Source organism: Atta cephalotes, assembly GCF_000143395.1.
Source record: "Atta cephalotes unplaced genomic scaffold scaffold00008, whole genome shotgun sequence".
NCBI lineage: Eukaryota > Metazoa > Arthropoda > Insecta > Hymenoptera > Formicidae > Atta > Atta cephalotes.
In genome coordinates this window covers 3,948,889-3,975,430 of record NW_012130072.1, presented here as the reverse complement: position 1 = coordinate 3,975,430, position 26,542 = coordinate 3,948,889, and the positions used below count along the sequence as shown (strand labels likewise).

The 26,542-nt window shown below is 29.1% G+C and overlaps 4 protein-coding genes across 4 annotated transcripts; 1 reads left to right on the top strand and 3 right to left on the bottom strand.

Annotated features, from left to right (window-relative positions):
- Positions 1–2,920: 2,920 nt before the first annotated feature.
- Positions 2,921–12,696, bottom strand: LOC105627246 (UHRF1-binding protein 1). Its single transcript, XM_012208535.1, has 18 exons — positions 12,653–12,696; positions 11,940–12,141; positions 11,653–11,844; positions 11,312–11,537; positions 11,067–11,233; positions 10,809–10,968; positions 10,394–10,651; positions 10,066–10,305; positions 9,938–9,964; positions 9,416–9,508; positions 9,160–9,338; positions 8,838–9,075; positions 7,525–8,735; positions 7,309–7,443; positions 6,693–6,704; positions 5,253–5,621; positions 5,001–5,148; positions 2,921–3,285 (listed from the first exon to the last, which is right to left on the bottom strand). Exons 1-18 carry the CDS (start codon positions 12,694–12,696, stop codon positions 2,921–2,923), a joined length of 4,266 nt encoding a protein of 1,421 aa, XP_012063925.1.
- Positions 12,697–14,735: 2,039 nt separating this feature from the next.
- Positions 14,736–16,975, top strand: LOC105627244 (nucleolar GTP-binding protein 2). The gene has a single exon (XM_012208532.1). It carries the CDS (start codon positions 14,736–14,738, stop codon positions 16,896–16,898), a length of 2,163 nt encoding a protein of 720 aa, XP_012063922.1. The 3' UTR covers positions 16,899–16,975.
- On the bottom strand, positions 16,955–21,077 carry LOC105627245. The gene is made up of 2 exons (XM_012208533.1): positions 20,594–21,077; positions 16,955–17,966 (listed from the first exon to the last, which is right to left on the bottom strand). The coding sequence occupies exons 1-2, from the start codon at positions 21,075–21,077 to the stop codon at positions 17,215–17,217; spliced, it is 1,236 nt and encodes a 411-aa protein (XP_012063923.1). The 3' UTR covers positions 16,955–17,214.
- A 1,288-nt stretch (positions 21,078–22,365) lies between these two features.
- LOC105627243 (glucosamine-6-phosphate isomerase) lies at positions 22,366–23,582 on the bottom strand. Its single transcript, XM_012208531.1, has 4 exons — positions 23,459–23,582; positions 23,023–23,307; positions 22,580–22,938; positions 22,366–22,443 (listed from the first exon to the last, which is right to left on the bottom strand). The coding sequence occupies exons 1-4, from the start codon at positions 23,580–23,582 to the stop codon at positions 22,366–22,368; spliced, it is 846 nt and encodes a 281-aa protein (XP_012063921.1).
- Between the last annotated feature and the right edge of the window lie 2,960 nt (positions 23,583–26,542).

Genomic DNA, 26,542 nt, shown 5'->3' with positions numbered 1-26,542 from the left:
AAACACTCGGAAAGTTTTGCTTGTTGATAATGTTAAGATCAAAAACATATTATCAATCCAAAATAATATATATGGCTGAAATAAAGCTAACAACAATGTTTAAAATCGGATAACAATATAAGAATCTTATAGTAATCCACTATCTAAACATAACCATAAACCATAAAAATGTAAATATTGAAAAAGACCTAAATACAATAATTATAAACTATAAACACATTCTAAAGTATAATATTATCGATTTTATTATATAATTAATTCATCACATTCAACTTCCTGAAGTTTGTGTTATATATGTCATGTAATATAAATAAGTATTCAAATATATAATATATATAAAAAGGAAGAATTCAGGGCTTTTCATCATTTAAAGCAATTCCATTTGATATATAGTTACATAGCACTTGTGGTTAGTTGAACAGTAAGATTATATAAAGTCTCTTCATTATTTTAGATATACATATTTGGTATACATTATTAAAGCCTTTTTATGCAACTCTTATGTAAAAATATGGAAGAAGAAAAATAATAAACAATCTTTCATTTATAATGGAAATATAATGTAAAATTATAATAAGTAGCTATTAAAAAAATACATAATATATAAAATATTCCTGTTATAAGATGTATTTAAAATATAGTTATTAAAAACTTCAAAAATTAAAAACTTATAAGATATAACTTTAGTTTAATATTATAAATATTATTATAATATATAATATTATAATATATAATATTATAATTATAATTACAATTATAATTATAATATATAATATATTATAATTATAATTATAATATATAATATATAATATTAATATATAATATATAATATTATAAACAATGAAAAAAGTATGTTTGATATATATTATTACCAAAACATATTTATACATATAATATTACCAAATATATTTGTATTATTAATATAAAAAAAGTAGTTCTTTAAGAAAGGAATTATAAGCAAACTTTAGGAAGTTGATTTAAATCAGACTTAAATGAAAAAAAAAATAAGAGATATACAATTAAATCGCAAGAATATGTTTCTGCAATGTAAAATGTTATCAGATCATATATAAATGTGTTATACATATAAGCAAACTCTTCATTGTAGATATGATATGTGCATTATAAAAAGCTTATCCGTATATTTGAAAGTAAAAACTTCAACTTTTATCTTTCACTCTTTTCTAAAAGCCTACATATTAATATATGTAGACACAATTGCTACCTTCAGTCATTGCGTTCACTAGTCAAATATTACATAACTATATCGTATTGCACCGTTTCAAGCAATCACATAGATATACAATCATGACATTTGTATTTGTTTATCAGAAAATATTTGCCGAGAGAACGCGCCGTTCAAAGCCGCATCTAAATGGAAATCTATCTAAATGACGTACTTATAATACATGAAATGTGTATATTAAGAGCAAAAATTTACATTATGAAACAAATTTCAATCGCATCATGTATTCGTATGCACTAAAAAAATACTTTCCATTTATGTAGGATCGACCAGCAATCCATTATAGAAACTAAATCTATCAAAATCAAACTCTAAGGAAGCTATTATTGGGATCAATTGTAAATTAAAACAAATCTTGTATTAAAAGGACTATCATTTGCAATCCATCGTATTACAATTCTCTCTTTTAAAAATTCATTAAGTCAATTTCACTGTGTCTAACGTTTATATAAATTATCTGAAGGATTCTAGTGCGACTACTATAGACCAACATATCCGAATTTTATACAGTCTTATTGAAACGTTCCACCTTATCATATTATTATTATTTATAATTTTCATCATTTGATGAATCATTAAATCAGTCAATACAAATTATGTATATGATATAATGCGATACCACCAGGTCACAATTTCTATTTGAAGTCTATCCGTAGGCTCAACTAGTATATATTATTAAGTTATAATCGTCTGTTTTAAATCATTATGTTTCACAGTATGTTTTTACTTATTATATAGAAAGCAAAATATGAAAATATTACCAATTATAGAATCAATCAATATAACTGTGATATACTGACTAGTGCACTTGCTTATTCTGTACATGTACATACACATCCTTCTAAAAAAATCGTGATACAAATACATTTCATGAGCATAATGCACAAATATGCAAATACTTGAGTAGATTTTAATTCTCATCTTAAAACAGAGAAATATATATAGCATGCTTCTTTATTAACATAGATATCAATCTAAATAAATCGTTTTTATTTATTCATTTACATCTTTATTATATATTTTATTTCATTTTTAGAAGGATATGTATATCATATAAGCATGTATATATAGATAAATAACAAAATATTTGTTAATTATTTATATATACATATATTATAACAAAATAATGCGCATAATACAAAAAAATATGATACACAACTTTTAGCAACACTACTCATAAATAATACACAGGCGATTAAAATTTATCAAAACATCGTATGACCAATTACTAATTTTCGTGAAACATATTGCGGTTTATCGCCTTATATTCGATCATGATAAGAAAGTTGATATTTTTCATTTAAGTTTGCATCTATATAATTCTTATCATTGTTTTATATTTTAAGCAAAAGACCTAAACGGCAGTTACTAGCATGTAATTACGGCAGATAATAATATTTTACGAAAATAATATATCTTAAAGAATAGTTATAGACCTGATAGTTTTTTCAGAAAAATTAAAATTATTCTAATTCTCATTAATTTATATATGTAAAGTTGAAAATTATATCGTGAGCGATAACTATTTTATTTAAGTAAACTGAAAGTCTTTTTGCTTTACATAAAGATATCCTAGACTTTAGTCAAAAAAAATGTTTCTCTTTTTATAGAAAATATAACTAATTAAGACTTAGTAGAACTGCAACATTTGGAACAATCAAAACAACTGGTATGCTATCTCTTGATAGACCATGAAGCTCTATTACTACCTTCAGGATCGTCTTCCAATCTTTGATTTCGCAGCTCTGAAATAGTTTCATGTAAGAGTTTCTTTTCTTCCAGAAGACTCGCAATGTCATCTTCTGCGGTGCTCAAACGAGATCTTATTATATCCGATTCCTCTTTAACGCGCATTAATCTCGCATTTTCTTCCGACAATCTTTCTAGAGCTCCCATACGACGTTTCAATTCTTCGTTATCTAATTTCAATTGCTTACTGGATTGTCTTAAAGCTTTTAATTCCCTCTCGCATTCTGCATTCTTAAGCATTTTGTCACTCGATAATGCCGTATTTGAATGGATCTCCTCTATTACAGTTACTAAAAAGAAAAAAATTGCTATTTGATCTACTAAAAGTTATATTGAATATTTCAACAAAAACATACAAACATAACACTGTATAATTTCTTTCAAAAGAGACAATAATTAAAAAGAAATAAATATACTAATATAAATATAGATTTGTCTAGTCATACTAACATTAAATGTATGCAATATAAAATATAAAAAATATATTTTTATGATAAAAAATAGATATAGCTTGGGTGTATAAGACAAATATTATAAATCATTAATTAGGATACATGTATTTATGACAAAGAACTTTTTACCAACTTAAGATTCAATATCTAATTCTTCATAATACAGTCTGTCTAATAAGAGCGTGATCACGTAAACTTCTATTTAAATTTTGAAACTGTTGAATTAAAAATTTTTGGACAATGGAAGGATTTTCTTTTTCTATGAAGCATTATATAAAGTTATTGTCTATTTTTGCTAAATATGACATATTTAATCATAAATAATGTATATTTTAAAAGATTCAAAGTTATGTTCCTTTGCACACACCCGAAAGAACTGAAAGTTGCGGGAAAATACGGCTGCAAAATACATAAAAAAGTCTAAGGCGTTGATAAATAAGTTAATAAAGTGATATGAAACAATATCATTGATGATCTACTAAACCACACATAGTAAGACATGAAAGATATCAAAGAAAGAGGATAAATAGATCATCACAGTTATTATGTATGTGTAAAATATCGTTTTTATTCCTAATGAAAGAAAGAAAATAGTATCGAAACATTAGACTGGCCACCACAATCATCAGATATAAATCTAATTGATATATAAATATTACGATATATAAATAATCTAATCTAATTGATATATAAATATTACGATATATAAATATTATGCTGCAGCGATAGAAAGTATATATGGAACAATTATCTCGACAGATTTATTTAATGTGATGGTCTTCATCTAAAGTATGCTGTAAAATTAATTAAAGCATGCTTCAAAGATATCAGACAATAATTAGCAATGGCAATGATTGGACTTATTAATAAAAATGTTATAATACTGATTGTACGTATATACATATGTCATTTTTCCATTTTTTAGTAATAAATAATTTAAAAATTATGTCAGTCAGCTCTTATTAGGTATAAATAAAAAAATTATTAAAAATAACTCAAATATATCTCAAATATATAAAAATATATATAAAAAAATTCTGCTATAATCAATTTTAGATATATCCTATATAAATTTAACAATATATAATATAAAATAATACATAATAAAAAGTAAAATGATTACTTCTTGTAACTCAATAAATTTTTCTTTGTGTACAAAATAAGCTACAATTCATGCTATATTTTATCTATATATTTTATCTATATATATTAATTATGTCTAGTTAAAATAATATATGTTAAGCAGTGCAATAGTAATAAGCAGCAATATTTAAAACTATTTGTCTACAAGTGTTATATCAATGCTCACATTCGAAAGGCCGCCTGGGTGCAGAGAACAATTACGCAATATGTAATATTAATTACTTCCAAACAGAAATCTGCCACTTGCGCAATGTAAAAATCTACATACCAACTTACGGGTACGTGTATTTACAGGCGCACAGGAACGACATAACTAAGATTAATATCGCATAAAAATCGAAAAAGAAAATCAACTCAATGTTAATTGCAAGTGGCAGAAACAAATGGATTTCAACAACGGCGTTACTTACCAACGGGTTCAATGTGAAACACGCCGCTCATGTCCCGCGCTATCCTGAGTTTGGAAATATTCAAATCTATCGGGATTGGCCCTGGAGAAGTTATGTTATTTGGCGGACGATCTTCATTTAAACGTAATGATATATTTTCCAAGTATATCTGAAATAAAATATATGCGTTCGACAATAAATTTTATTTATTTATATTTTTAGAGGATATTATATCCAAGAAATGTACTTGATAATCTTCCGAAAATTACTTACCTGCATAGGAATTGGTTTAGGTATAATCTCGTCCTCTGCCAAATCCGCTAAACCCGTTACCGAGCTCATCGACAATGACATTCCTATGTTAGCGACTCTCATCTCTAACTTATCCTCGAATAAATTCATAACGCTCTCTTTATCATGCACATTGATGTCGGATGTACGAGATGTGTTTTGCTCAGTCAATCTACGACCTTGAGGCGCTGACCTATTGCTGTCACTCGTGTCTTTCTGACTAGCATCCGATAATCTACGAGAATCCTCTGGATTTTTCAAACTATGATCCAAACGTAACTTAATACGTGATCTACAGTCAGAATCGGACGGTAATTCTATCCAACCTCGAGATCGCGAACTGAATTTGGTCTATCAAACAGAATGCATGAACATATTAAATACGGGTAGATCTATGAATTGTGTTTACAGCTAATAAAATATCTATTTCCATATTGATTACGTTCAATTTATTGTTCAAATTGAAATATTATATTACGAAATTAGATGAAATATGATTTATACACTAAATGAATTAATGATACCTTTTTGTTAGTTATAAATTATAAATAATTTACTTATAATAGCTTTCATAATGTATTTTTAAATCTATTAATTACAGCATCTCTAAAAATCTACTGTTAAATGTGTTAACAAATTTCAAATGCTAAAACATTTTAGATTAAAATTTAATATATATAAAAATTGCAAGAACGATCTCATTCAGATGCAAAAGCGTATCAATGCGCTAAAGCGTTTTTAATGTATGAAATAATATTAATAAATCTCATTAAAAATATACAAAAAAAATATACAAAACTGAAATAATGTATATTTACAATGCCTAGCATAATCAAGCTTCACATATTGCTTATTGTAATTATCGCAAGCTTATTACAATACCATGCCATACATTTTATTACCGCAATCTAATTAAAAAACTTTAAAATTAAATTTGTATCAACTGTGTATGGAAATCATAAATAATTAAAAGTAACTTACTTAGAATTGTAAGCATTCCAATTTAATAATAAAAAATAATATGCTCTTTAATTAATTCTAAAATTATTCTGTCGAACAAGAAAGATAAAAGCAGAAACATATAATGCAATTATTCCATTTCAATAAAGCAATGTTGCAGAAGAATATAATTATCACTGTACTAATGCGATATAAATATGATATGATATAAATCGTCATTTTTTAATATACTTCTATTTGTGGTTGGTTTTTTTTTAATAAAAATTTGCATTTGCTAATAACTGTATGATAATTATGTAATTATAATATTATAATTTGATTTATTAAAACATTATTGAAGTTTTGTTGATTCTACGAAATCCATCAACAGTGTGATAACAGCAATGTGATGTAGCTCAATATCAACACATGCATTTTTTTCACAGTGTCTAATAATAAATGTATGAATGGTTTTGCCAATACCTTTCTCTTGACCTGCCACAAGTGCCACATAAAAACATTCACAAGAGAAGGAGAGACGCGGGAGAGGCATGCAAAAAAAGTTAAAAGACAGAAATCGTATAAATATACATTTATAATATCAACTTGATTATATAATGTAAAAACAATGAGCAAATTACTGCAAGACTACTCAAGTATTAGTAGCTTATGCACAAGTAACCCGCTATTTCAAATATATACTCTAATTGGAAAAGACTATGACTTATAATCACAAAAAGTTTAATGCAGTTTTTTTTAAATTATGGCAAAATGTTGTGTGGAGAAAAGTGATTTTTTTATGATTGAAACTCAAATATCAATAAAATTATTACAAAATACAAATTTACCGTATAAATATAATTTAATTATATTCGAGATACTTTAAATTAGCACACAAATGATGCTGAATAAATAAGCTATATATATTATGTAAAAATAACAAAATTTCCATAAAAGAAGAGAATAAATTTTTATTGTAGCAGTACAATTAATAAGGAATTTTGTTCGTTTAAAAAGAGCATAATTATGTAATATGGCATAACGTATATATGTATATATTTATTTTATTTTACATCTATTAAAATATAATTTATCTCACCTGAAATTCATCCCAAGGAATAGATGAACACTCATCATTGTCAATATTAGAAACTTGAACTTTAATAACAGAAGAATAATCGCAAGATTGTTGTATAAATTCAACTTTTGACAGCTTGAATGTTGCCATGGAAACCTGTGGATAAGAAAATAAAATTCTATTTCTACTGTTTTCGATGATAATGATAGCTTGTTCACAATTGTCTATGATACTTGCTAGATCCTTCCTTTTGCATACGCTGTCCATAGATTTTTCACTTTGAGTATCCGGCGTTTCTTCTACAACTTCAGTTGCTTCTTCTACGGCCGTTATCCTAATCGAGTTATCAATGCCGAATACTGCGTCAATCTTCCCTTGATCCTGTAGGCTTACCAAAACGTAATTCTCACTGTCCGAACTAACGTCGCTTCTCATAGACACTGTATCGCTGCTACCATCTTCCGGGGAGGCCTTCAAAGCCGAGTCGATCGATGTCATTAGATTGCTGAGTCCTTTTTTCATAGATGAAAGATTAACATTGAAATTATTCGGAATAAAGGGCGTGTTTGAATCCGACTTGCTATGCTTATGTGTGGTTTCTGTTATATGTTTCTTTTCATCGCTTGTATTGCCAACACTACTACTGTATTGCGGTCCACAGCTCTCGGGAATGCACCACATTGCATTCGTTGAACTTTCCTGATCGCTTTTCTTCGTGCCATTTTGTTTAAAAGTGACAACCGGTTGTGTCGGAGCAGAATGTGAATAATCCATTGATATCATCGATGATGCCTCACTCTGAGGTGTCTCTACGTCATTGCTTGTGTTCATTCTCTTAGCGCTAAAATCTACTCGCGCGCTCACCGTGCTAGTATGCCAAACTGTGGATGGGCCAACGAAATCGTCCGCTATGCTGGACGAATCAGGCACAACGGATTCTAAATCACCACCGGAATTCTCCTTACCAGGTGTATGTGACGGCATCACAAATGTCACTTCCACCTGCGGTATCAATGCGCCTATGATCAATGATCCACCATTCTCCACTTTCAAAATCTTATTTGAGTCCACAGCCAAGTACGTAGCCATCTCGGAGATTATCTCCGACAATCTAAGTAAGAACAAATACTGATAATGATTTATCTGTACGCTAACTAGATTGCTTATATATGCCAGCCCATGAATATCGGCGGGCGACAGCTTCTCTGTGGCTGATGAGTCTGTAGTGAAATAACACCAGAGTGTTAGAGGAAATGCATCTAGAAACGGTACGGGTCGATTTTGGCCAACGGCCCGTGCTCCGAAAAAATCTCCCCAAACAGGTTCCAAGTTGCAGCACCATATATCTTTCGCCTCTGTCCATAAAAGTTCTCTGTTCAACTGACGAAGCAGCTCATTTACGGAATTGCTACTAAAATTGGGTGGTATTTGCCTAATATTATCAGTGCCTAAAATACAAAACAAAAAGAAGATACAGAAAAAGAAAACTATATATATAATGAAAAAGGACTAAATGTGTTGCTAATATTAACAATATCGTAAATACATGCCTGCACAATGAGCTAGAAATTTATCCGTTACTACATGAAAATCCCCTGATTTACTGGGAAATTCTGCTCCAAAGAACATTTGTCCCATTTGAAACGCATTGAGACACTGTGCCAAATCCGCCCTTGAAGATCTTTCTGTTGATCGAACATTTGTTATAGACGCTCTAGAGGTTTGAATATGCAAAGACTTGGGTCTGTCTTTCTGATTTGGATAATCCTGTTGACTTTCAAAAACTATCTAAAAATACAAATTTTAATTACTAAAATGTGAATGAAATGATATATAAGTAATAAAAATATATGCTAATATGTTCCAACTTACTCTTGGAAGTATAGCCTCTATTTTTACATCAAAATACATTAAGCGCGAAGAACTCAGCTTGTCCTTTCCCATAAGAGAATGATAAAGATTTAATGCAAAAGAATTAAACCAAAGGCATGAACAGACATCGAAATTTACTTGAATAGGATTAAGCTGTACATAAAATTTAGGTGGTGGCACTAAAAAATTATATTATATTGTTTAATAATGAAGTTATCGAATAGAATAAAAATATTTATATGAAATATCTGCTTACAGGGAAAAGTAATATCCCCTGGATAATAGTAATAAGTAAACTCAGCATGAAGTATTGTTACGTCTTCTGGAAGACTAAATCTGTCACGATCGCCTAAATAAAAATTTAATTTAAATAGATATAGGAGATAATGGAAGTTGAATAAAATACGAAAGGAAAATTTTAAATCTAACTACTATTTAAATTCGGTCTCACATGCAATGATAATTTTATACATCATTTTGTTAAAAAATTAAACAGTATTTAACGATACTATTTGTAAATAACATATAATATCTTGTATAATCTCTAAGAAACTTTTTTGTAATATGTAATATCAATATCTTTTAAGTACACGTCATTGCACATTGAATATTAAATTAAAGATTAATCTCAATTTTTTTTAACATATATATAAACATATATATAAACATAATAAAAAAAGAGAAGTAAAATAAATCTACTTGTTAAAATAAATTAAATTTAGTTAAAAACTTTATGTGCAATGTTACATTCAAACGAACAACTACTAATTTGTTGTACCTGATGTATGTTTTTTCCTGGTTTGAGCTGTATAATTATCAAATAAAATAATTATTGTCAAACTTGATGCGACTATTTTAATAAACAGCCTGATAAACAAATAATTCTAAATATTAAACATATAATACCTGAGATAAATTCTTTTGGCATTGGATTACGCGAAGTTGTTGTCACTTTGTACAAAGTAAAATCATCGATTCTGATAATAATGCACGTTGTCATCAGTTTGGCAAGTTGCTCCAAAACGTAATTTTTCACAGGATTACCACTAGGATGTTGAGACTTCTTTTGCTCAGATGGCGTAACATTTGAATTTTGTGGTTGATTACTTTTTTCTAAATGTTCTTTGGAACCTTTTATAGCGCTTCCTGTTTTAAATAAAATCGAATGATACGCAAAGTCTTATATCAATTACATATTATTCAAACATTTGACTTCAGATATATATGCACAAACCTGTTATGTTTCCTTGACTTCTTGTTAAAGGAGAATGTTGTGTTCTCCCAGAATCTATGAGATCCATAAACTGACTTCTAAACGAACTCAACGATTGTTGCAACCATTGATTATGAGGTGTAGCATTTTCTCTGTATTTGGCCCAATGTTTTCTATCCGCCATCGCTAAATGATATGGATAATAATCAATTTGAAATCTAACTATTGAAATTTGTAATGCACCACCATCCTTTAGATCAGGATGTAATGATCTGCCTCCTATTTTAATAACATAATATTAAGAGTAAAAATTATGTATAAAATGCAGAAAATCCTAAATTGTATTAAAATATGTTAAATAAATAAATATATAGATAAAATAGTAAATATTATCTTAATAAATGTAAAAACAAATACAAGTCTCTTTTGATCTTACCACCAGCATCATCACATAAGTGAAGATCAATGCGTTGTGAAAGAAAATGATATGATGTCTCTACAACATCATATCTCGTAAATATTTTTGAAATCGCTGTGTTGTATTGACTTTTCGTTCTGCTTTGTTGAGATATCTGTGCCTGATATTCTGGTAAAACCTTATTATAAGATAAATTAATAATAAATTATTAGAGTTTTACACAAGAATTAATTAAAATAAAAATTAAATAAAATCACAAATTGAATAGATGCAAACCTCTAACTTTCTTGCAGCTTTGGTTTTTCGTTCAAGAATAGTAGCTTTCTCGATAAGACCGCCCAAAGAATCAAGAAAGTGAAGCGCAGCCTTCAGTTGTGAATCTGTCAATACCCATAGAAGATCATCTAGGATAATTACTAATCTACAGCCCATAACGAAACAATCTGTAATAAAATAGATGATTTAGCAATAGTGAATATGATGTATTCATTATCAAGATATTTACATCAACTTTCACAGACCTGATATCCTTTTCTTTATTGTAATTCGACATCTTGCTTGGTTTGTAAGTAAACGAAGTGGTGTCAAATTGTGATCCTTAGTACTTTGAGCTTCTATTCTAACAGTCTGCCATTCTAACTCTTTAAAGATAAGTAACTGCCCTCGATCAGGATCTTTCACTCTAGTAGTTCTGAGATCACAACGCTGCCATGTTGCTGATTTGGATTCTACCATAATCCGGTTCATCTAAATAATACAAAATGGTTATATTTAATAAATGTTATAATAAATAATCATCTATTCAAAATCTTCAATTTACTACCTTCTATGTTGTATAATAATATACTGTATAATAATATACCTGGACTGAGGCAATAAATGCAGGGCTTTTAAATGTAACCAGTACAGTATTGACAGCTACTGTTATTCCATCAATTACTTTATGTATAAAAGAATACTTTGCAGGACCAGCATATGATGATATACCCTGCGGGGAAGACATGCTTCTTAGATCCTCACATGTTTCTACATCTATATGTACCTCATCCAAACTCTGCAAATATAATATTTTAATTACATAGTTTAGTATAGTTTACAGTAGTTTAGTATAGTTATATCATATATTTATAATCAATAACTATTATTTACCAAAAAGATAGGAACACTTTTTAGTTTGGTCCATTGTATGCGAAATGAAACTTTATTGCACCAAGCATTAGTTAGTCTTAACCACGATGGCAGCTCTAGTAGATCCGTGAGAACTGTTTCATCAAGTTCTAAATTTGACAGTTCTCCTTCACCTTTGAATGTACTCAAATTTATCTTATCAGCAGATAAATTCTTAGTAAACCTATAATACACAATATAAAATACTCAACATGCAAAATATATCATTTAACAGTTATAAAAATCATAAGTTAAATAAATAATAATATATATTATATGTACATACATACAAATTATAAAAAATTATTTAATTTGTATACTCATTATAGATAAATATAAGCATAGGTAAATTTTTATGCCCAAGGTTATACAACTATTGCACAACTTAAATGTGCAAAATTTTTACTAACAAGAAAAAGTAGAAAAAATCAGTAGCATATGATGATAAGTATGTCGATTACAATGGGAGAGAATATTTTCATTTTTGAAGCTGCTCTACGAATGTTACAATTATACAGAACACATAAGAAAGAAAGATTCGTCAGCTATATCACAATGATAAGATGTATGTCTCAACAATAAGGAAGTATAAGGAGTGTGTTATGTGACGTGTGACTTCAACGGGACGATTTTTTTTTGGCACGTCACTTGCAACCGTGTTGTAGGTTAATTGATCGTGTTTGCATGGACAATACCTCGACAGATGTTTCAGGAGCTGATTTTTGATAATCGAGACCATCTTTCAGTCGTGTCGGCGAGTCTAAATTCTTAGGGTAGTTAACAAGAGTTAATACGTCTTAGCATGGTTAGTTTGACACTACATATATTTATGACGACTACAGTGACTGGTTATCACACACACACACACACACACACGAATATATGTGTATATAATGTGTATATATTATATATGTATAGCTTCGCGAATGAAATGATCACATCTTTATCTCATGCAACAAAAACTTCCTTCGTAGTTGCCACAGGCCTAGGGGCCTAGGGTACGGTCAACGCGATGCTGCAAACGCTTTGAAGTATTTTTTTAACTGGTCAGTTCGGAAAATTCTTCCTTCTAATTGGTCCATCAAATGCTTCAAAGCATTTGTAGCGAAACTTTGACCACGGGTCTAGTTTCCATTGAGGTAAACCGGATCAAAATATAAGAACCAATCAATTACAGTCGAGCCTTCTCCTGTCGATTGACTGTAAGAATCATTCTATACAAATTTGCATAACCGCATAACATGCATAAAGAAAATTATCTAATAATATTTTACGTTTGTATTTATGACAGAAATGTGATTGGATAATTTTCTTTATACACATGGTTATGCGGCTATGCAAGTTTGTGTGGAATGATCCTAAGGGACCCCGCACAATAAAAGGAAAAAGGAACAGAGAATAAAAATTTCAACCTATCAGAAATTGCATATTCTACAATAGATAATTTCTGATAGGTTGAAATTCTCTCTGGGTATAGTCAACACGAGGCTGCAAATGCTTTGAAGCGTTTTTTAACTGGTCAGTTTGTAAAATTCTTTCTTCTGATTGGTCCATCAAATGCTTCAAAGCACTTTGCACAACCTCTGTTCTCTGTTTCCTGTTCCTTTTATTGTGCGGAGTCCCTAACAGGGAATACTCGACTGTAGTTGGTTCTTATATTCTGATCCGGTTTAAACCCTCAGTGGAAACTAAGCCACAGTTGATATTGTTGATCGTGAAATTGCCTATACTGACGTGCAATAACACGAAAAAAAGCGAGCTATCGATAATACATCGAACGATCCTAATGGCTTCTGCACATAGAATGTGGCTTATGGCACGATGGAAATTAGATAACCAATATTTCATAAAAGCGAAAGAATAAATGGCTGCGTTAAGCAGAAAAAGCTTTGCAACTATTGTAAAATTCTTTAATATGATTGATCTTGCTCTTAGCTCCTCATTGGATCTAAATGTATAAATCAATCAGATTCAAGAATTTTATAATAGTTGCAAGGTTGCTTTCTCTGCTGAACGTAGCCATTGGCTACTGACGCCGCGCAGCAATGTTCTGTGTACATAGGTGCAGGAATCAAAAATTACTAGAGGTCTGTTTTCTATGGCTGAATCAGTGTAACTCTTTTGAAAAAGTGAAATAAGTATATGTTTGATATTCGTCGAAAGCGAGAAAGAGAGACTTCTAGCTTCTAGTGCAGTCTAGTGCAGGAACAGAAGACAGACCATAGGTGTAATTGTAACTTAACCTAACATAGGACACGTTGAATCACGTTGAATTTATTTGTGTTGCAAATTGTATTTTATCAACATTTTGATTAATTAACGAATTTAATTACGTTTGGAATAACAATTTTGGTACGTTGTCAATTTATTTTGTGAAAACTAACAAATATATAAACTATGTAAATATAGAAAACATAGAAATATACATTGCTTTTATCGAATTTAGAATTATTTTTATGCGAAATATTAAAATTGATTTAATTATTTAATATATTTAATGTAGTAATATATTAATATATTATATTCAATTAATATAATATATTAATATAATATATTACTACATTAAATAATTTAATATAATATTTAATATAATATTTAATATATATTTAATTAGAATCAAGTTATTTTTATACATATTTGATTTTAATATCTTGATACATGTTATAATGTCTTTTTCAATTAATAATGTTAAAAAAGATTAAGTTTTAAAAAGATATTTTTTAATATGTTGTATATTTTATATTTTATATATTAAGTGATACATTTGTTACAGACATAATGGCTAAAGCACATACTACTAACAAAGCTCCGCGAAAGCAGGGCTTTAAGCGTTCAGGACACAGTATGAATCCCGAACGTCCTACAGAAGGGTTGAAAGGAGTCGCTAAAGTACGAACGAAAGCAACTATTAAAAGATTACAGATGTATCGTAATCAGAGACCGAAACGCAATCGTGCTGGAAAGATCATTAGCCCTGCGCCGTTTCAAGGCTGGAACACTTCTGGAACTACGTCACGTGTGGAGCCATCCCAAAGATGGTTTGGTAATTCACGAGTCATTTCACAAAATGCTTTGCAAAAATTCCAGAATGAATTAGGAACTGCTATGAAAGATCCTTATAAAGTTGTCATGAAACCTACTCAATTGCCTATAACTTTGCTTCAGCAAAAGGCGGCAAACGCAAGAGTACATTTGTTGGATACAGAAAGTTTTGAAAATGTTTTTGGTCCAAAGAAGATTAGAAAAAGACCGAATTTGGCAACAACGTCGTACAATGAATTGAAGAAATTGGCTGAGGATAGGGAAGATACTTATAACAAGGAGAAAGACTCCAAAGATTACGACCTTGTTCGCGAGGATATTGGCGTAAAGGATGCACAAAGAGATTGGGTCATGTCGGCAGGACAAAGCAAAAGGATATGGAATGAGTTGTACAAAGTCATTGACTCCTCTGATGTTATTTTGCAGATATTGGATGCGAGGGATCCGATGGGAACTAGGTCTCCACCTGTGGAAAAATATCTGAAAATCGAAAAACCTTACAAACATTTAATATTTATCTTAAATAAAGTAGATCTGGTGCCAACGTGGGTCACGCAAAGATGGGTTGCTATTCTGAGCAAAGAATATCCAACGGTTGCTTTTCATGCCTCCTTAACACATCCTTTTGGCAAAGGTTCTCTGATAAATTTATTAAGGCAATTTGCAAAATTACACGTTGATAAAAAACAGATCAGTGTTGGTTTCATAGGATATCCTAATACAGGAAAAAGTTCCATTATAAACACCTTGCGTTCCAAAAAGGTTTGTAAAGTGGCGCCTATAGCTGGAGAAACAAAAGTGTGGCAGTACATAACTCTTATGCGTCGTATCTATTTGATAGATTGTCCCGGTGTCGTTTATCCGTCGACGGAAACTGACACTGAGAAGGTATTGAAGGGAGTAGTAAGAGTAGAACTCGTTCAGAATCCAGAAGATTACATCGTCTCCGTCCTAGAAAGAGTGAAACCTGAGTACATTCGTAAGACATACAAAATAAATGTATGGATAGATCATGTTGATTTCTTGGAAAAATTGGCGCGTCGAAGCGGCAAGCTTCTAAAGAAAGGAGAACCTGACATTGCAATTGCTGCACGTATGGTACTCAATGACTGGCAACGTGGTAAATTGCCTTTTTATGTTGCACCTGTGGGCTACGAGGAACCTTTATTAAATCAAACGGCTAATACCAATGAAATTGGTATCATACAAGATAATGTATTAAAAATCACCGATAATAAAGAAACACAAGAAACTGATAATCTACTTTCAAAAGAAATAATAAAGAATCAGCTGACAGTGACACAAGATTTTAGAAAAATACGCGTTGGATTGCCTTATTCTGGTAACGATGTTAAGATTCTAGAGCAGGATAAATCTTTCAATGAAAGTATCGTAGAGGATGATAGCAGTGTGGAAAGTGACTCGGAATCAGAAAATGCGAACACAAAAAATGACTCGTGTATCATAGAAGATAAATCTGATTTACAAGAAAATTTAGATGATCGAGACAGTATGAACGATTCTTCGAATAATGATAATAATGTTCTCAATGATAACACAGATAAAAAAGATGATATGAATCAAAGCAATGAGTATTCAGATTCAGAATTTTTGCCTATCGCACAAGATAATCTGAAACAGAGTGTATTCGATGTTGTAGACAATGAATATGATTCCAGCGATACTGAAATGTTTCCTTCTAAAACAGTCTCAAGTAATGATATACAAAGTGTCTCATCAATATCTCATAAAAAAATGAAAGAAAAATTAACAAGCAAACAACGAAGAGCTATAGATCGTGCTAGTAAAAGAAAAAAGATCGGAAGCAATTTCTACGAAGTCACAAATGTGAAGAACAGGAATAAAAATAGAAGAATACCTAAGGTCAAGAGAAAATAAATCTATTTTAAGATAAATTAATTTACTCAAATATTTGTAAAATAAAGAAAACTTAATGAAGTATTGTAAAATATATATTTTATACATATAATCATTAATTTTGCTAAATTATAAATATATACACATTCATTTTCTTCTATAACTTGCCTTGTCCTTTTATCGTTTAACGATTTGCAAAGGATGAAGCAAAATAATGTGTAACATAGTTACATATGTAGTGCTATTATTTATGTTGCATTATCGTGCAATCATAAATGTATTTATATGTGACTTGATATTTCAAAATATTTTCTACTTTTTTCCTATTATATATTGCCTATATCCAATCATGTTTAATAAAATATAATATGACCTTTCGCAATCGTTGCATGAACAATTGGTTCCCTTGGTAAGTCATCAAAACGCTTTTCATATTCTCATGCTTCAATTCGATCTCCTGCACGTCTAATGTGAGTATCTTAAGCATGAAGAACAAATGCATAGACTCGAGCCTGGCATCAGTGAACAGCTTAGCATCGAATTTCTCTCTGCTAAATGGCTCGATATCGCAACCCATTCGATTCAGCACAGCCAAAAATGTCTCGTGGTAGAGATCTATCAGTTCTTCGATATGATCATCGCTCGAAATGATCTCTGTGCTAGAGAACAGGAAAAAGACCATCTCACGCAATGGACTGAAAAATAAATAATTCTGAAAATCCACGAATTTAATATCGTCTATATGACCGTTTTCATTACGGTGGAACATGATGTTGTTCACCCAAAAGTCCGCGTGGATAATAGTGGACCATGGTTCATCGGGCGTTTTTGTCCAGAAACCATGTGTGAACGAGTCACGAACGGCAGCTTCGCATCGATCGACGTAAACAGACAATTCTGAGTCCCCTGCTATCCTCTTCAGCATATCTTCTTGGAAGTGCTCAAACTCCTCAGTATTAAACTCCAAGCATTTACTGCGTCCCTTTAATATCTCGAAATACTCCGGTCGCTTGTACTTTGTAGCCATCCCTAGCGCATGAAATCTCGCCATCGCCCGTATCGCGACTCTCGAGTGTTCAAGATCGCATCCTACAATTCAAACAAAAAAGTTATGCATTTTTTATAATAGATACCAACTCTGACTAAATGTATTTACATCTTCTAATTAGTCTAATAGTATAATTTAGTTATCTTAAAATATGTAGAGATTCGCATAATTAGTGAAAACGCAATGTGATGCAATTGTATTGATCTTATATGAAATATTTTTCACGATTTTATAAAAATCATTGTAATGCTACTCGATATATTTCCTGAATATATTAAGAGAAATCGCATAAAACTTGAAAAAAATGGGATCAAGGGAATTGACATTACAAATTATTTTTTTACTGACATCATAAATCATGCTGATAAGAAAAAAAAGGTAAATCATTGTATTACGATAAATGACAAATCTCTTGTAATTGATTTATTATGCTGTATTGAGTATTGTGTCTTTAAATAAACGGAGTTAATTTTAATCATTATTATTGTATTAACAATTTATACAATTTATGAAATTATATTAACTGTTTTTATTATATTTATTTTTTTTTTATATATTACAAAATATCCGTGAGGAAACCTGTAAATTTCTATAATGTATTCTAGAAGTCATTTTAAATAAAAAAGTTCAGATACACTAGGTCAGTTAGTTATCGAAATATAGATAATTTTATGAATATTATTACAGGAGAGAAAAATATTAAACATTTATAACTTTTAGATAATCTGTGAATATAACAAACAGCAGCCTATTTGTAAACAAAAATAGGAAATTTCAGAATAATATTAAGGGAAAATAATATTCACCTAATAAAATAATAAATTTATAAAATTTAATAAAAGTTATAAATATCTGGCATTTTTCATCTGTTACAATATTAAAATTATCTAAAATTGTCTTCATAACTGAAGCGAATTGACCTATAGACCATATATAGCTAAAGTTGCTATCTGTCTTTCCTGGACAACGTCTCTTGTTTTATTGTTCGAGTGTTCGGGAATGTCTGAGGAGATTTTTTGAAAGCGTCCGGGATAATTATAAGCGTTCAAAAATTTTCTATGTACAGGGTGTCCAATAAGTTTTGACGCTCATGTCTAGATAAGGCAAACTAAATTGAGTCGAAAAGTTCTCTTTTGCAATTTTCGCAACAGTTACTAAAAATAGATAATAGTTACTAAAAATTGCTGATAAGATAATAGTTACTAAAAATTGCTGAATACTGATCTTCAATAATGTTTTTCTCAAATACTATCAACTTTACAGAAAAATTGCAACAGACAAAAATTGTTAATTTTCTTCTTAGAACTTTTAAGAATTTTTTTAGAATTTTTTATCAACTTTTTAGTATTGCATTTAATATTGCATTTTCTTCTTATTGGCAATTATTTTTATCAACATGAGAAAATACAATATTAACAAATTTTGAAAAAATTCTCAGAATTTTCTGAAAATAAACAATTTTTGTCTTTCGTTGTTTTTCTGTAAAGTTAATAGTATTTGAGTAAAAAATTATTAAAAACCAATATTTAGTAATTTTTAGTAATTAATATCTATTGTTAACTGTTGCGAAAATTGCAAAATGTGATACAGGACTTTTTGATCCAATTTATTCCATTCTATCTACACACGAGCGTTTTGTCAAAATTTATCGGACACCCTGTATTTTGCTTTGACCTCTCCCGCGCTACTTTATATTAATCTCGATCTACAATGACTACGTAGTCTCAACTAATATCAAAATGTGATTTTTTTTTTAATTAATTTATTATGTGTAAAATAAAAACTAATAAACTATTATTAATATGAATTTTTTATATTTTTTATGTATTTATTTATTTTAAAAATACTAATAAGAACATTAAGTAGAAACATTTGAAACCTGTAATAAAATTTTATTTTAAATAAAAAGATTCTAGATTTATTTTCCAATTTAAATTACTTTTTGCTCTAAGTGTGGATAAATAATTAGACGTAATATAATTATTTAGTGACTGTTCTGATCAATTTTACCAATCCATACAAATTTTTGTACGTATCCGAAGTTGTAAAGGAAATGATCGAGGCTTTTGCTTAGCAAGTTTTAGTATTAAAAATTTTGATATGACACTTTTATTTATAATAAATTTTTTTTCTTTAGAATGATTTCTAGAATACATTTTAGAAATTTGTCGATTTTTTCACAAAATACTCATCATTTTTATAAAGACTGTGTTAATCGTATTATAAATAAGAATTTAAATAAACATTAACATTAACATATTAAATTATAAACTTTTCATTAGAAATTCGAGGAGTTCACAAATAATTTATTATATTAAACTGAACATTTTTCTCTAGTTTCTAAATTATAGAAATTTTTAATTCAAAGGACGATAAATTCATTTAGAACCTCGCTCGTTCTCTGCCTCTCTCACTTCCGCGTCACTTCGGTAAAACTTTAAATATGATTTTTTCAACTTTCCCCGCCGATAAAAAAGTTGGATTTGAATTATTGCGCGATAGATTTCATTATATTCTAAATGAATTTATCGGTTTCAGAGATTCCATCTCTAGGGCAGAAATCCTCCTATACTATGGGCATTCTCCTTTTAAATATTCATAAAAATATTAAAATAAGCTCAAAGTTTCACTAATGTATTTCAAATAAATAAGGTATTTAACGCGTTACCTTTAGTTCTTTCGCCGTTATAATAACCACGTGTCCTTAAGTTTTCCATTAGAATAACAGCATTATCATCGAAATCGACATTTGAAGTCAGCGATAATCGAGACTGATAATATTTAGGCAATATGTCAAATACTTCATTCTCCTTCAAGCCCATTTCTTTTTCCAATTCTTGATAATAAGGTACGATGTTTTCATACATGAAGATTTCCTTTTTGAATGTGAACGGGGAATCAAAGATTTGTCGTTGGAATTCCGTTGGTGGCGGCATCTTTGCAATGAGATAAAGATCTTCCTTTTCTGACTCATCATTGCGCTTAATTATGGCATGAACACTTAAAATGGTACTACCATAATTCTCGCCAGGCTGCAGCAAATTCTTAGTCGTATAATGGATCACTATCAACTGATCGCCGAATGTACGACTCAATATCGGTTGCAATTCGCGCAGTTCAATCGTCTTCAATTCTTGCTGATCGTTGCTCATGATTATCGCACAGGCAAATAATATCAGGAAAAACTCGTATCTACATTAATTATCACGTTTCGTGTTGTGAGCGGACTGTACGAGTCGAGATAATACGTGTGAATGAAGCGCGCGCGTATCTCTGCATGTCCCACATCGGGCAATCATTTTATTTGTAATAGCTACAACCATTGCCACTGCCACCACCGCCTTCGTCTCGGCTGGTGGAGGTATGATCCGCCTCCTCCCTAGTCTCATAATATTTCTACATCGTTACGTCACTATTCGTCAACTATGTTGCCTATATGTACTTTGTACATGCCGGATGAGATTAATTTCCGCGTGCACATTATTGCATCACATGTGCAAAGTTTTGTTAAATGCCGTTTTTCCGTTCTTGGAACGATAGAGATTTCCCCAATGATTGTCAACTTCGCTTCTCTCACTTTCAATTCCACAATCAGTTTGTCTCTGTTTCTCTTCGAGGGATCTACTGGACTATTATGTGATTCACAATCTTCGTGTTCTATTTGTCACTATTTCTACAATAATCGCACTGTGTTGCACAATAAGCATCTTCAGCGAATATAATACTCATATATTATATTTGTTTTGTAGTCACTTATTGCAGTTAAAAAACTATGTTATTGCCTTGCCAATTTTTTATGTTGGGAAGGAAGATTAGATTAAATAATCTCGGATCATAATCACTGAAAATGCTCCTGTAATACGGCAGTAAAAAGGATATTTTTATTTCTGAAATAACAGAATAATGATATAAAAATATATTTTTCTAGCATTCATATGGCAGTTGTGTAAGATAGTATATATATATATAATTTGTATATGTAAATATACGATTAAAATAGAGAACATAAAATATAAATATATTGCATTATATAATCTCTAATCATTCTAGCTTCATAGCCTTATCATCCATACGTTAAAACTTTCGATTTTTATCTCCGTGTAAATTCATTATAACGTTTACAAATTGCGATGATGATAAAATCTTTATATTGGCCGATTTTCTTGCTCGATTAATTTGCTATGAATGTCCCATAAATTCTACAAAAAAGATTTAATTATATAGGATAAATTTAATTATATAGGATTGTGATCATCATTATAACAAATTTGCATAAAAAATAAGAATAGATAAACATAGAGTTAATATCTTATCTCTAATCTATCTAATATATTCTTTTTATTAAAAGATATTTTTTATAAGAAGGAAAATGGATATGTATAACTCGTATAATACAGAAAATTTTGATTGAGCATAAAAGTCATGAAAGTAACTACCGTTTCAATTGTTTTGCACTGTACGGCGGGGGATAGCATTTCCATCTTCCTCAATTAATTTACGATGTACATCACTGAGTGCCTAAATAATATATAAATTGAATACAAGACGCAATTTCAATTGTGCCTGAATGTAATCAATGTCTCTACTTCATGACAAAAAAAGAGTGCTAAATCATGATATCATGATATCATGATGACAAGATAGATGAGATTACCTTGAAGTATTTAACAGTTTTCACACGTAACTCCAGAGTTGCGTCTTCATCACAAATTATAAGCGTACGAGGATGTTGTTGAAACGCAGATACTGTCCACATATGGTTAATGCCTTCTTCTATAGCTTTGTAAAGAGCAAAAGCTTTGTGAGATCCGGTGATAAGAATCATCACTTCCTTTGCGTCCATTACGGTACCGACGCCTACAGTTAGTGCTTGTTTTGGTACTTTGTTAATATCATTTCCGAAAAATCTTGCGTTGGCTTCCAAAGTGTCTTGCGCAAGAGTTTTCACTCGTGTGCGAGAAGCTAATGACGAACCTGGCTCATTGAAGGCTATATGTCCGTCTGGTCCGATACCTGTAAATAATTTTAAAAATTATTTTCAAATTTTTATTACATCTAAAAATTTCTTGTTTAGATTTAATGAAATTGTTGTTGTACCTCCGATGAACAATTCTACTCCGCCAGCCTCTTTGATCATTTTCTCAAAATTATCACACTCTTTTTCAAGATCCGTCGCATTTCCATCAAGTATGTGCACATTTTTCGGGTCGATATCTATATGTTTGAAGAAATTATTGTACATATAAAAGTGATAAGATTCTGGGTGATCTCTCGGTAAATCAACATATTCGTCCATATTGAATGTCTTAACATACTTGAAGGAAATTTTGCCTTGTTGATAATATTCTATAAGCTTTTTATACATTCCCAAAGGTGTTCCTCCTTGATGGAAACGAAACAAAAAGAAAAGATATTAAGATGATAATATAGCATATTAATAACATATAATTAATAATGAAATATATTTAAAACAGTTAGTGTTAATTTAATTATTAAATATTGATTTACTTTTTACTTTATTAGTATTATATACCTGTAGGGAGACCGAGAACAAAATATTTGTTCTCATTAGGATTAAAATCATTGATTCTCTTTAAAACATACTTCGCAGACCATTCTGCGACATAGTTCACGTTATCACAAATTACGAGACGCATAATAAATATATTAATTGTACACAATCCAACAAATGCACACTGTAACATAAATAGATATACAATTAATATCATTTTAATATTGAATTAATATTGAATTATTATCAAATCTAATTATGGACGATTCTATATCATAAATCAGATAGCGAATAAATGAGTGTTTTTTTCTCTTTCAGAATTTTTTGTTCTTACGTAATACTAAAATATATATATATATACATTTATTAAGTTTTACTATTAAAACCATAATGTTTTTTCGAAATATGGAATTTTTTGAAACAAATTCCAAGGTCATACATTTAAAACATTCCATTTTCAAATCATTTAAAATATATGATTCACCCAAACGTTTCAAAGTGAATTTACATTTTAAAATTCATTTTAAAGCGTGAATAGACAAATTTTTAAATAATATATATTTTATGGTTGATAAATATGTATTTAAATTTTTAGTTTTTAACTCATTCTTCAAATCATAAAAAATGTTATATATAATGTTATATATAATTCCTTAATTATTTTTAAAATAAGATTAACAATAAATAAAAAGTAACATCTTTGGAAACAATTAAAAAAATTTAATATTATTTATGATTACTCGTGTACTAGAGATGTAATGTTAAAATAAAATATATCGCGAAACTTCTTAAATAGTATATTTAATATATATAATATATATAATAGTATATTTAATATATAATATAATATATTTAAAATAGCTTTTAAAAATAATATATCCGTAAAAAAATTATCCTTAATATTTTATATATCTGTTTTTAAGTTTTGTATTTTATATGTTATTCTTTTATTATTGAAAGAAACATTATATTATATTCTCAAAAGGAACTTGTAAGAAAGTTGCATCCTTATCAGAAAAAATATACATCACTTTATCTCTAATAAACATCAGTAAAAGTCGATCATAACAGAAAAGGCAACATCAAGCTCTGAAATATTCTTGACATTTTAAAACTTTATGAAACTACAAAAAATAACTTTATGAAACTGCAAAAAATAACTGCTGTTTTATCATATACAGGGTGTCTCATTTTAAATAATGTATTAAGATCCCTCGAAAACTGTGATAAATACGGAAAAATGTTTCAAACAAAAGTTGTATGGTTTGGAAGGGGACATAAAATGATATCATTGATTTGACCTTGGCGACGCAACCCATGTACAAATCAATGGTACCTTCTTACGTCCCCCTCCAAACTATACAACTTTTGTTTAAAACATTCTATCATAGTTTTTCCATTCTATCATAGTTTTCGAGAAATCTTAATGCATTATTTAAAATGAGACATCTTTATATAGAGGATGTCTGATTTTAATTTATTATGGTAAACATTTCGAAATATATGACAATTGCAAAAAAAATATTTCAGACAAAAGTGAAACGTTTCGAGAACGTATTTTGATCACGTTTTTTTTTAGATGGGAGAGAAAGAGAAAAAAGAGGTGCCAAAAAGATATATTACTTTCACTTTTTTGAATGAAATAATATGATTTTTTTATAATTAAATAATATAATAATATAATTCTTCTAATTATTCTATATAAAAGTATTACAATATTAAAAAATTAACAGTTTACAAGATACTTAATATTTCATGTCAATATGTAACATTAAAATATATTTCGTAAGCTATTAGATCCCTACCTTAATATTTTTAAATGCAGAATACTTAAACGAATCATATTATATAAAAAAATTATATAATTTCAGTTTGACAAACAAAATTAATCTCGAAATCTCTGAAGTGCTTTCATCTGAACAAAAATTATTGTCATATGAGAACCTTTTTCATGCCCTGCAATTTTAATTATACATTAAAATAAGACATCCTATGTATAATATTCATGAGCTACTCTCTTCTATTGGATATTGTCTTCTATTATCACTCTGATTTTATAAGAATTTGTAAGATACAGTATATACAAAAAATGGGAATACACGGAAGTGCATACATATACTTATATCCCCCCACAGATTTTCGACAATTTACATTATCAAGAGAAATATTTTCTCTATTATATCTATATTAAATTATCAAAGAAATATTTTCAAATAGAGATGTAAACTTAAAGATAAAATTTAAGAAATAAAAATAACTTTTAAAAAATAACTTTCCTAAAAAATTGATAAATTTCATGAAAAATTCCAGATAAAAGAAGAATTCTCTCAATATCCCGTTTTCCAGATTTTTCCAAGTAATAAATGATCCGTCAATTTGTATTAATAAAGTTAGGAAGTTTAACAAATTATATATTATATAGTCATATAAGAGAAACATTCATACATAATTAAAAACAACGCGAATTATTTAATTTAATATAATGTATTAAATACAAGAAACATAATACATTATATATATTTATATAATGTATATATATATTTATATAATGTATTATGTTTCTTGTATTTAATACATTATATAAATATATATAATGTATAAATATATATAATGTATTGTTTCATATATATATATATATATAATATAATATAATTAGAAGATTAAAAACAAACTTTTATCTACCATATAATATTTATGCATTCATGTCTCAAAGATAAACTTGTGACACATTAACCTTTTATCTTATATACATAATAATTTCGTATGTACTTCAGCTTCGTGAAACATTTTAAACATTTTTAAGAACATTTTAGATATATTAATATATACTTAAGTAATTTTCCTATAAATATTTTCGACAAATATAAATTATCGATTTAAGTATAAATAATACTTTCATATTATACATTCAAGATTACAAAAGAATATGTCAGTAGTACTAGAGTATCTAAAATACGTATCAATAGATACACAAACACATTTATCTCGCTCATAGAACTTGCTTATCACTTTTCACTGACTCATGGACTACGAAGCCTTCTTTTCTTTTGAAATTAATAGCCAGCGGCTGTTGACCTCCATAAATTAATCATATGCAGAGGACAA

What these genes read in the sequence shown, in the direction of transcription:
- LOC105627246 (XM_012208535.1), bottom strand. Translation starts at nt 12,696, where the DNA reads ATGGTCTCGATTATCAAAAATCAGCTCCTGAAACATCTGTCGAG. An exon ending in GCCAAAAGAATTTATCTCAG is followed by an intron (nt 9,965 to 10,065) that starts GTATTATATGTT and finishes ATAATTATACAG; the next exon opens with CTCAAACCAGGAAAAAACAT. An exon ending in AGGGGATATTACTTTTCCCT is followed by an intron (nt 9,339 to 9,415) that starts GTAAGCAGATAT and finishes ATAATTTTTTAG; the next exon opens with TGCCACCACCTAAATTTTAT.
- LOC105627244 (XM_012208532.1), top strand. Translation starts at nt 14,736, where the DNA reads ATGGCTAAAGCACATACTACTAACAAAGCTCCGCGAAAGCAGGGCTTT.
- LOC105627245 (XM_012208533.1), bottom strand. Translation starts at nt 21,077, where the DNA reads ATGAGCAACGATCAGCAAGAATTGAAGACGATTGAACTGCGCGAATTG. An exon ending in TAACGGCGAAAGAACTAAAG is followed by an intron (nt 17,967 to 20,593) that starts GTAACGCGTTAA and finishes TTTGAATTGTAG; the next exon opens with GATGCGATCTTGAACACTCG.
- LOC105627243 (XM_012208531.1), bottom strand. Translation starts at nt 23,582, where the DNA reads ATGCGTCTCGTAATTTGTGATAACGTGAACTATGTCGCAGAATGGTCT. An exon ending in AGTAGAATTGTTCATCGGAG is followed by an intron (nt 22,939 to 23,022) that starts GTACAACAACAA and finishes AATTATTTACAG; the next exon opens with GTATCGGACCAGACGGACAT. An exon ending in AAACTGTTAAATACTTCAAG is followed by an intron (nt 22,444 to 22,579) that starts GTAATCTCATCT and finishes TATATTATTTAG; the next exon opens with GCACTCAGTGATGTACATCG.